The sequence below is a fragment of the Zootoca vivipara genome, chromosome 12 (genome assembly GCF_963506605.1).
Source record: "Zootoca vivipara chromosome 12, rZooViv1.1, whole genome shotgun sequence".
NCBI classification, from domain to species: domain Eukaryota; kingdom Metazoa; phylum Chordata; class Lepidosauria; order Squamata; family Lacertidae; genus Zootoca; species Zootoca vivipara.
Window position 1 is genome coordinate 48,851,511 of NC_083287.1, and position 12,099 is coordinate 48,863,609.

Consider the following 12,099-nt stretch of genomic DNA (forward strand, 5'->3'; position numbering starts at 1 on the left):
TAAGGGGCCTTTGTCAATAGAAAGTGTTTCAGGAAGCTGTAGCAGCAAAATACATGGACAATTCTATTTAAACAAGGTCAGTTAGATACTAAGGTGACAAAGGCTAGTGTGAAACAGTGGCTAACCCAGGGTAGGCTACCATGTAACTCCAGATGTTACTATACTCTAACTCCCATTGGCTCCAGCCAGCATGGATAATGGTCAGGGATGATGGGGTCCACAGATTAGCCAACCCTGGCCTATGGTGTTAGATTTTGATGAAGGAATCCAGGTTCAGTTCCTTGGTCAGCTATTAAATTTCTGTCCTGCCCCTCCTCCCAAGGATACACAGGGCAGCTAACAGGGTTTCAAAAAGTACAATCACATTACAATCATAATTAAAATACTAACTAATGTATACCGTATATCAAAATACAGACGTGAAAACATAATGCAGTTGACAGCAATAAGACCTAAGCAGATAACTTCCTCACTATGTGCCAAAACTCAAGTGAACAGATATGTCCTTGATTGATGTTTTGAAGCAATATGAGAGTGGAAACTTCATATATACATGGCTCTGCTTCAGAGTGGAAACTTCATATATACATGGCTCTGCTTCATGTCACAACCCAGTGGGCAAATATTAGTAACTGGATCATGAGCAAGGCCTCCCCTTCAGATCTTAAAGTAAGGGTCTGCAGATGCAGGAAGTGCTTGGGCCTCAAGCCATTTAGAACTTTGCATACTAGTACCAGCACCTTGAATTGGTAGCCCCCCTGTCTTTTCCATCTGCTCTCTGCCAACACTGCTAGTGCTGTAGTTCATAGCATTCAGGATCTGTCTTTGGTTTGTGAGTTGGAGGGGGGGAAACTTGTCTTGTGCCCTCATTATCAATTTTTAGGTTCCAAGCTATAAGACCTTTTTATTCACTGAGGCCTTTGGTAGCTAAGCTGACCTCTGTGGCGGTGCTCATCTTTTTAGGATGGGTAGGATTGGTCATTATTATTTTCCTGGTTGGGCATTTTTGGTATTTTGTATCTTATGTTGCTTTAAATATTCTGGTTTGAAATGTTATTTTATCTTGTTATGTTGCTTTGATACCTTTCGTATAAAGCAACTCACAAATATTATAGCTAATCATCATCATCATACTGGGTCAGACCAGCAATTCTTCAGCATTTCGGACCAGAGATATGCTGGTCTAGCTCTACCGGAGATATCGGAGGTCAGTCTAGGGTCCTTCTGCATTCACAGCAGATGCTCTGTAACTAAGCTATGAGTCTTCAGTACTATATACTGATGAAATATAGCTTTTCATCAGTATGCAGTACTGCAGATTTTACAAATATAGTTAGGAGTTCCAATTTATTTCACTTTTATCCACAGCAAGCTGTTCCCTAAGGGGCTGCTTTGCTGCTCTTTGGATTCTGTGGTGCTGGCTGATTAGTAGTTGCTTTTGTAGCCTATGGGAAAGTTCAAAATTAATTTAGCTTGGAACAACTAGCCAGCTCTGTCCCCTGAAGATGGTGATGTAATCATACCCAAGTGCCATGCTGGCTGCTATCCAAGTTTAGGTACTAAAGCGATTGTTGTGTTGGAGTTCTCTGATTGGTGGCTAACCCTGGACTGCTGCCAATAGAATGAAGCAGTAAAGTGGGAAATGAAACAATAACAAAATGAAGCAGCCTTTTAAAGGGACTTAAGGTGGACCATTTTAATGAGAATTTGGATGGCCAAAACTTACCGTGTTTCTCATATTTTAAGACATGTCTTATATTTTTTTTTTTCGAAGAAAATAAGCCTATGGCTTATTTTCGGGGGTGTCTAATTTTTTGCTGAGCCACGACTGAGCGGGAACCAGCAAAGGCAGCAGCCCGCCGCCGGCTTGGAGCTCGGCAACGTGCGCGCTGCTGCCTTTGCCAGCTCCCGCTCTGTTGGAGCTCGGCAAAGCGCCGCTGCTACGGTACCTTTGCCGGCTCGAGCTCCAAGCCGGCGGCGGGCTGCTGCTTCGCGGCTTCTCCTCCTCCTCCTTCTCCTCACTGCCGCCTTTTTCGGGCTCCAGCTCCTTCTTCCCCACAGGCTCCTCCGCGGAAGGCCCGTCCAGCAGCTCGGCCTCTGAGTCGCCGCTGCTGCTGCTGCCTCTTTCTCCTTCTCCTCCGCCGCCGCTGGGCTCTCCTCCTCCGGGCCCCTCGTCCTGGGCGGGAAGAGCGGTGGCGGGGTTCTCGGCGGCCGCCAGGCTCTCCTGGGTCTCCTGCCTTCCCGCTCGCCTCACACGCGCGGCACACGAACAGGCAAGGCGGCGCGCTGGGCCGAAAAGGGGGAGGGAGGGGGGAGGGTGAGCGCAGACGCGCGCGCAGGGGAGGCTCCCTCTCACCGGGCCATGTGCGCGAGAGCGGACCCGGCGGCGAGTCTCGCGAGAGGGGGCAGGGAAATTGAGCGGGACAGCAGCAGCCCGCCGCCGGCTTGGAGCTCGGCAAAGCGCGCACTGCTGCCTTTGCCGGGTCCTGCTCATGTCTTATTTTTGGGGTATGCCTTATATTTCGCAAGGTCTTGAAAATCCTGCCATGCCTTATTTTTTAGGGATGCCTTAAAATATGAGAAACACGGTACAAGTGTATTAACTTACAGTGGTACCTCGACTTACAAACGACTCGACAACCAGATTTTTCGACTTACGAATGGGGGTAATGGCCGTGCACTTACGAATGTCTCGACATCCGGAAAAAAACCGCGACGGTTTTAGATGGGGATTTTTTGACTTACGAATTTTTAGATAGGGTTGCTTCGACTTACGAATTTTTCCGTTTCCAATGCATTCCTATGGGAAATTGCATTTCCAATGGCATTTTTCGACTTACGAATTTTTCGACTTACGAAGGTGCCTTCGGAACGGATTAAATTCGTAAGTCAAGGCACCACTGTATTTTTATTTGCATGGCTATGCTTTCTTTTACTTTCACCTCTGGGTATCAGCTTTAGCTCTGCCAGTCTGAATGCTTGTTCTTCTATATAAATAAATTACTTAGTTGTCCACACATTAATCATTTTCTGTTTGACATCAGTGAAACACAAATGCACATTTAACATATATGAAGCTGGTATGCTGAGTCAGACCACTGGTCAGACCTACCCAGCATTGTATACTCTGGCAGTAGATTTCTAAAGTATTGTATAACTTCTTCCCCCAACTCATGCCACCCCAGTAACAGTGTCTTTTCATTGTGCTTTAGATTCCGAATAACATACTATTTCATTAGATAGTAGAGATTATTTGCTCAAGATAATAAAAGTATAAACTGATCCAATAAAAAATTGAAGCAGGATTTACTATGAGCTGTGAGTTACGGTAGCGACATGAGCCCAATGCAAAATAAAGAAGCAAGTTAATCTAGAGTATACTCATTTCCTAGGTTGATACATTTGTGTCAGATACCTGAAAACCTGCAAATATGTATATTTCCATAGAGTTTATTTTTCTATATACTGTAGTTTAAATGTAATTTGTATCTAGTATGTAAATCCATGTTACGTTAATTGCAATCATTTAACCAAATCTTGTATTCCACACAGAGAGAAGTCTCATCAGAGCATAACATCTTGTAGAAGTATAAGCACTCAAACTACTCCTGATGATCAGGTAGTCAAATTCTGGGATGAACTCAAAATGGTTGGCTTACCAGATGACATTGATGTCCAAGCCTTATTTGAGCCAGCAGGTAGTGTACTACCCAAATGTAACTCCTTTCAATATATTGTATATTTTACTTATCGTTCGATTTGAATGAAGTTGTTTCTTTGAAAAGATCTCCTTCCCGCTCCTTTTAAAAGGAGAAAATATAGGGGAAATTTTATTACTACTACTGCAGAAATACAACCTTTCAGATTTACTGGTAAATGTAATTCCCATTCTATCATAACATCAATAGCGAATTAGCTGAACAAATACTAAATTATTTCAGTGGGTGTATATTTCATAGAATCATAGGATTGTAGAGTTGGTACCCCAGGGTCATCTAGTCCAACCCCCTGCAATGCAGGAATCAATGTCTATCTTTAAGTTCTAATGTTCTTTAAAAAAATAAAAGAACATTCAGTCTAAGGATAAAATTATGTCCTTAGAGAGAGAGAGAATACTTATTTCCCTATTTTGCTATAAGTGGTTGTGGATCAAACTTAAAGTTATTTGAAAGACCTGGAGTTCTTTTTTTAAATAAATTTTTATTGATTTTACATAATAAGGAAAAACATACACAACATATTATCCGCCTTCTTCTAACCCCCCCTCCACGAGCCCCCTCCTGCTACGAGAGAGTCCCATGAAAAGTGGCCAGTCGAAGGTGGTCCATTTTATAATTGGGTTTGTCCCCTCCCCTTCCCCCCAGAACCCCCTCCTGCCACCAGGAAGCTCTAGGAGGACAAGGAGAAATGCAGGAGAGTGTCCACCCAGCTATCTATCTTAACATACATTATCAATTTTACATAATAAAAAAAACATAACAACAAGCATAAAAAGATAAAAAATAAAATACAAAACAACCACAACACAACACTAACAAAATTATTATAACTATTCATTTTTCCTAAACATTATTTTAATGGCTTCCCCAACCTCCCCCCTTTTCCGATTTTCATTTTTAAATCTCATTTAACAGTTTTCTTATCATTATCCCCATTCTATTTGCAAATTTCCCAACCTCATATTTCGCATACTAACCCTTTTTTCCTGTTAATTTCTCCTTCATTATCATTACACCCCTTTCCTTCCCCCCCCGGTCCCCCAGGACTCCCCCTGCCACAAGAAGTCCTGGATGGAAAAGGGAAGGAGGAGGTGATCCCTCTTCCGATTGAATCCTCCCCCCTCCCCGTCTCCCCAGCCGCAGAAGCCCCCCCTGCCACCAAGGGCTCCCAACACGCCGGAAACTGACAGGAGGGGGGGGAGGCACCCAACCGTTCCCTTTTAACAATTCATCTTACAAAATTATAATTTTAGTATTCTCATTTCTAAATCTTATCTTATTTCTAGCCTATTCAAAACTTCTTTTCTTCCCTTGCCTAAAAATTTTACTCCAAGAACATCCCTACATTTTAAACCATTTCTACATTCCCGATTTTAATTTATTATATATCTATCCACTAAAATACCTCCTCCTCCCCTGATCCCAGCTAATCCCTTTCAGTCCAATGAGTTCCATAGTCATCAGTCCAGTTTTCAGTCCTTTTAATCCATCCATATAAACGAAATGACCATTCTCCCTTCATCCCACCCCCTTTCTCTGATGTTTTACAACCCAGACGTCCTTATACCCCTCCTGACTTTCCCCACTTCTTTGAACATTCATCTCCTTGTGGGTGTTCTGATCTCCAAAAAATTGATGTCTTTCCCTCAGCATAAGAATGGTAATCCCAAACCATTCTTGTTGGACATTTTCCTCTTTTCCTTCGTAATGAACTTCCTCTTGTTTAAAGATATCACTATCCTTCAGTTCGTTTTCCTTAATGTCTTCCTCTAATAATTCATTATTAATGTCCTGATCCGTCTGTAGATATTGCCTCATTTCTCACAGTTGCAATTCATCACCAGACATTCCAATTTTCAGTTCCCACAGGCGTCTCAAAACATTTTGCTGGAATCCAGATTTTCAGATCCTTTCAAGGTCGGAGCTTGTCTTGGGAGAAAGGAAATGGTTGCTACTTATTTCTCCAACAACATTTTCACGAAACTGGCTGCAATATTTCTTCTCAAAGTCCTGTTGCATTGAATTCTATACCAATGTTTAACATACCGGTAGTAACTCCAAAAAGTCAATATCTTCTTTTCCTTCTTTTCCTTTATAACAACGCAATAGACTCGCTGATCTGTCAGGGCTGCTGTCTCCAGGAAAGGAAGAGGTTTTTCCAAATTTTAGTTTCTCCCTTTGCAGGGGGTTTAAACCACAAATATCCTTCTCCCCTTTTACCCTGCTTCCAGGGGAGAATCTTTTTTTAAAATCCTTGGAGATATTTAATAAAAAAATAAACTTATTTTCCCGGCTTCAGGTATTTTTAAACTGCTTCTTAAGTCAATCAGTGGGAGGAGATGGCTTCTGTTTTCTCTCTCTCTCTCTCCCGTTTCCAAATTGTAATCCAATAAGGCAAAATTTTCCAATCTTTTACTCACGGTTTCCAATTCTCCCGATCAAATACTTTGGAGGAATCTGGTAAAATGGAAGAATCTACCACTCACCACCTCCGGCTCGAAGCTTCACTCCGCTAGGGTAACACTGGCACTCAAAATGGCCCCCGCGACTACAACCCTTCTCGCTCCGGAGCTCTTATTAGAGCTTACCGGAGAGTCAGGGAATCGCAAAAAATGGGGCGCCGCTGAGCTCTTCGTCCCCAGAACGCACTATCTGGGGCTCTTTTGGGGCGCTGTGTCGCTTTCGCAGCCCTCCCCCCCAGCAAAGTCGGGCTGCCTCGGAGCGCGAGGCAAACCCCGCCGGACAGCTCGGGTGGTAAACCGGAAGCCGAAAGACCTGGAGTTCTTAACAAATTAAAAATGATAATTTTCTTCTCCAGTCATTCTGTTGGTTTAGCATAGGGGTCAGCAAGCTTTTTCAGCAGGGGGCTGGTCCACTGTCCCTCAGACCTTGTGGGGGGCCGGACTATATTTTGAAAAAAGAATTAAAATGAACGAATTCCTATGCCCCACAAATAACCCAGAGATGCATTTTAAATAAACACACACATTCTGGTCATGTAAAAACACGCTGATTCCTGGACCGTCCGCAGGCCGGATTTAGAAGGAGATTGGGGCGGATCCGGCCCCCGGGCCTTAGTTTGCCTACCCATGGTTTATCAGATGCTATCTATACATTTTCCGTTTTGCTATTCTGCAGCAAAAAGCTATAAAACTAATCCATTCATTTGCTGATGATAATATGTTAGGTTACTGCTGGGCTCATCACCGCTGTGCGGAATGGTCACTTGGAATTTGCCAGACTGAAGAGCATCTACCAGTGAGTGTGGACAAAGCTGTTGTCTCAGGGAGCACAAAAGTGAGTTCAAAGTAATTAAGGTTCCATCTCTCTTAAATCATTTAAAATAATCATTCTAGTATAAAATGTTACAATTGCAGAAAAAGCATTCCTAATGAAGTACTGATTATTTGATTATTTGATCATTCAATTATTTGATCATTTGATTATTTGAAAATATGTTTTCCTATTTATGAAATGTGTCACTTTCAAATATTAATTTGTGTGGTAGATCCAATGAAGAGAGAAAAGGAGTATTGTGTTTGTTCTACTAGCAAACCCAGCTGGCAAGTTCGTCTGTGGACTAAATATTCAAAAAAGAGCTGGAGTTAGCTGGTGCTTGATTCAATTCTACTGCTGATCTAATTGTCACTATTTCTGTTCCCAGTAAATGCAACTATATCACTCTGTTCGTATATCAGTATCAAACATGGTTTATTGTCACAAGAATGAGCCTGTGCAAGCCTTGACATCAAATGCTTTCTCCTCACTTTTATTCTTCTGGCATGGTCACAGGGAAGAATTTGAAGCTTTTGCTATGATTGTTTTTATTAACCATGGTTCGTTTTTATTTTTGAACTCTAAACTGTGGTTGATCTTAACTATTGTTTGTTGAAACAAGCCCATTTCATGACCCATGACTTGAAGCTGGCATGCTTGATCCTGATTAGTGGAGGAACCTCTATGCTCACAGCTGATGCAGTTCCTCTCAACAAATGTTACTGGAGTGGTGTAGGGCTTGGGGTTGTTGTTGTTTGTTTAGTTGTTTAGTCGTGTCCGACTCTTCGTGACCCCATGGACCATAGCACGCCAGGCACTCCTGTCTTGCACTGCCTCCCGCAGTTTGGTCAAACTCATGTTCGTAGCTTTGAGAACACTGTCCAACCATCTCGTCCTCTGTTGTCCCCTTCTCCTAGTGCCCTCAATCTTTCCCAACATCAGGGTCTTTTCCAAGGATTCTTCTCTTCTCATGAGGTGGCCAAAGTATTGGAGCCTCAGCTTCACGATCTGTCCTTCTAGTGAGCACTCAGGGCTGATTTCCTTAAGAATGGATAGGTTTGATCTTCTTGCAGTCCATGGGGTCTCAAGAGTCTCCTCCAGCACCATAATTCAAAAGCATCAATTCTTCGGTGAAGGGCTTGGGGTAGGGCTTGACTATTTGTGGAAGAATGGAAGCCCTTTGGGGAGTATGTGAAAAACATCATAATCAGATGAAATCACAAGCAGGATTTGAAACATGAGCAGAGTAAGAAAAATGATAATATTTGAAATAAAAAATATGTTTTAGATGGAATGTCTATTAGAATGCGGTATGTAGATTGGATGGGATTCAGAACAGCATGGAAGAAAATGCGGGAAGTCGAAGTTTAAAGTGAAGTATAAAAAACTTGAAAGCTGGAATTTAAAGATTATAAAGTTTGATACTAAAAAAGTTTAATAAAAATCAGGTTCCATAGTCTAGTAAAGTATGAGTTGAGGAATATAGTCCTACTTCAAAAAGACATATTGTTTAGTAGTTAACATGATATGATTTTTTTAAAATCTAGTTGAAGCCAGAGTAGTTCACTGTAGTATTCCACTTTCCCAAGGGACATACTTTGCTACTCTTTCTAATCAAAATGATTGGCCAACCCACAGTGCTCTGTTCCAGGAAAGTTTATGATAACTAAAGATATTGCTGTTTTCCGTTTAGTGTTAAAATGTTAATGAATAGTGTGTGTTTTCCCTCTGAGCAAGTCTGTTAAACGACTTCTGAGACTGGTAAGGTCCTTTACTTCTATGCTTTTTACCAACTGATGCCAATAATTTAGCACATGGCCTGTCGTTTGAAAATGCTTGGTGAAACATCATGTGCATACAGTAAATGAGACTTAATAAGAAAAATTGCATTTCATTTAGTTTAATCGGTTTAGTTTTTAGAGAAAGTATCAGACAGTCAAAATGATTGCCTATCCTATTACTTACTCTGGAGTAATTCCATTGAGAATGCATTGACAGCACTAGCCATCTGTTTAGTACTGCGTGTACAGACCCAATGCATCATTGGGAATTCAACACAGCATTATTCTGCACATAGAGGTTCCATTTCAATAGTATCCTGATAGCTCTATTGCTGAAAGATGTCTGCCATTGTCATCATCTTCATCATCCTACTTACATACCTACTTTTCATTCTACAAATTCAGTTGAATATTAAAAAGACAAATCTTGCACATTAACAACTGTTCACAGTTGCTACTGCTCATTCAGATATGCTTGAACAATGAAGTACCATTGTAGATTCATTGCCCTGACAGGCGTGCCATTGTAGTCTACAAAATATTTTTAGTTATTCCAGGTTGAATTCAAGCCATGTTCTTGCTTGCTTCTTTTACAGGTGCTAGCAGTATGGGGTCATTTCATTCTAAGATATTTTGGCAGCGTCTACCAATAAGAAAAAATAGCTTTATTTCCTCCACTGAAGTGCTGCTTCTGATTTCTTAGTAAAGTGCCAAGAGAATGTCCTGTAGGAAATATTCTGTGTGAATGCACTCTTGACAATGAAGTAGGAAAGCAGAGGCAGTCTTGTAAGAGTATTCACTTGCTTTTCTTAACTTCAGTACTATGGAAAAGCGCCCTTTCTTGAACTCTACATTTTGTATGTCGGGGTACTAGAATGAAGGAAGAGAGGTTGTTGCTACAAAGAAATTTCAAAGAAAGTTTGATGCTGAATAAGATCAGAAGTACAATGAAAGCTTGGAAGCTTAACTGCTTTGGAAAAAGACAGAATAGACAAGGGCATCCAGAGAGAAACTGACAGAGAAACCACAAAAATACAAATCAAAAAGCTTGAAAGACCCCATCAGAGATGCATAAAAGGACTTATGTTCCTGAAGGGATTTCCACTGTACACTTCTTTTATGCACTAGCACTTAGCAAAGCTGTTTTCTGTGCACCCTGAATTAACATATTATCATTGGGTTTTAAGCATTTTTATTTCTTCTTGCATAAATTGAGTAGGAAGCACTTTAAAAAAATAATGGCCAAAATAAAGTACTACTTTTTCTTTTCTTTTCAGACACTTCCTTTAAAATTGCTAGAGGTCATGACCCTGAAATAGGGGATTGAGATTGCTCTTCCTCACCTGGTTTTATGGTCTTTTAGTTTGTTTACTTTTCAGCACAGGTGTTGCATGTACCTACCAATTTTCTTTTAAGCAAGCCCAAGATATGCTTCTGAATACCAGTTGTTGGAAACTACGGGAGGGGAGTATGCACTTGTGCTCATGTTCTTCTCTCTCGTTTCCCACAAGCATCTGATTGGCCACTGTGAGAACAGAATGCTGGGCAAGATGGGCCATTGGCCAGGGTGGTGAATTTGGATGGGAGTGCTGGTTCACTCAGAAGTTAATTGATTTGAGCATCTTTAGTGGATTTCAAGTTCATTAAGGATTAGTATACTACTTTTCAATGTTGTAGTGAGGACTTACATTTCAACAGGAGTGTTAGGCGTCTTTTTGACATGATCTACTTAGGTTGTGAATATCTGGTGATCATATGTGACTTGAATATAGAAAACGTAATATGCCTTCTAGAATATGTTCTTTTAATATTTACATTTATTGTGTCTTCTGTGCTCACTGATCTTGTTCAGTGATGCATTTTACTATTATTAGAAAATGTTCTTTTGTTACATTCCAAATGGGAATCAACAGCTGGGAAAACTGATTATTAATGATAAGCAATAAAACTAGCTGTGCATGAAGTTGTGCTGTATGCACAAATAAATACTGAGAAACTAATTTTATCTTAATTACTAAATAAAAAACAGTTCTTAATGTTATAACAATAGTAGATTTGTAAGTATTTAGAAGTAGGCAGTGTGTCACTTCTCAATCAGTAGTAAACAGTTGAAGGAAATGGGTTCAAAGAATATTTCCAGCACCTTACAGATTTATCTACAGTAGGTGGAAAGGATATATAGGTGTGGTGTTGTAAAGTGATTTGAATATAATATGAGAGATGAGTTTTTAAAAACCCACCTTGGCTGAACTGAGCAACCACAGATAAGCTTTTTTATTCCACTTTGGTACTACCTCTTCTGTACAATATTGGTGCAATCAAAGTTGCTATATTGGGTTGTTTCAAGCATGGGACTGCTTTTGAATGCATAGGAAAAGCCCTATATAAATACTGACCCTTAACTATAATAATGAAGAAGAAGGTGTGGTATGTTAAGGGAATTGCACATAAACCTGCACTGTATATTTCTGATTATTCATAAACTGCTTCCAGTGACTTCTGTGTGTTTATTTGCCTTTCAAAGGCATTGAGGCACAAATGGTATACAGATAGTATTGTTCTAGTATAGGGGTGATTGGCATGGTATCCTCTAGATGTTTTGATCTGCAGCTCCCATCATTCCTGATAATTCACATGAAGCTGGGACTGATGGGATTTGTAGTCCAAAATATCTTGTGGGCACCATATTGGCTACCTTGTTTGAGTAAGATAAACCTGGGAATCTGCACCCATATTCATGTATATTGTTTTGTTTTTCTACATACATCCAATAGTGGCATCCAATGGAAGCCTACAGAAAGAACACAGACCTTTGGATCTGTTCTCTTTTTTAGTTACAGCAGCATTCACTGCAGATTTGTGAGCACTGAACAGTTCTTCTGTATGCTCGGAACTCATGTCATGTGAGCAAATCAGTTACTGAGTTGTTAGAATATTAAAATGCACTTATTAGGTGGGTTGTGGTAAGAGATGCATTTTTATAATTTTAAGAAAAATAATTGCTCGGAGTGGATTCATGCATCTATTATGTCAGACTGCCTTGGCATCTTGAAAATGTTTGCTCCCTGTCAGATCTGGACTCCTATGATGGATACGTTTTCTGGTAAAGGTCGGCCATGGCAGCAGTGTTCACTCATCTGAAAAACAAAAAGGTCAAAGTATTTGGGTGGCAGGTAAAGTAAAGCTAGAGGGCGGGCATTGCATACTAGTATAAGGGCCTCATAATCACATTCTCTTAATTTTATTTGGACCTGTTTCGTGCATTAACATTGGCAGTTCATTTATTTTGTCCGCTGCAAAAATGTCAACCTTATTAAGCACTA

The 12,099-nt window shown here is 40.6% G+C and overlaps 1 protein-coding gene across 8 annotated transcripts in view; it reads left to right on the top strand.

Annotated features, from left to right (window-relative positions):
* The window catches only part of KMT2C (lysine methyltransferase 2C), a 174,594-nt gene that overhangs the window by 55,195 nt on the left and 107,300 nt on the right, over positions 1-12,099 (top strand). For all 8 annotated transcript variants that reach the window (XM_035129359.2, XM_035129372.2, XM_060280917.1 and 5 more), the window contains exons 5-6: positions 3,553-3,698; positions 6,907-7,016. In XM_035129359.2, the coding sequence (XP_034985250.2) occupies positions 3,553-3,698; positions 6,907-7,016 (256 nt within the window). The remainder of the gene's footprint in view (positions 1-3,552; positions 3,699-6,906; positions 7,017-12,099) is intronic.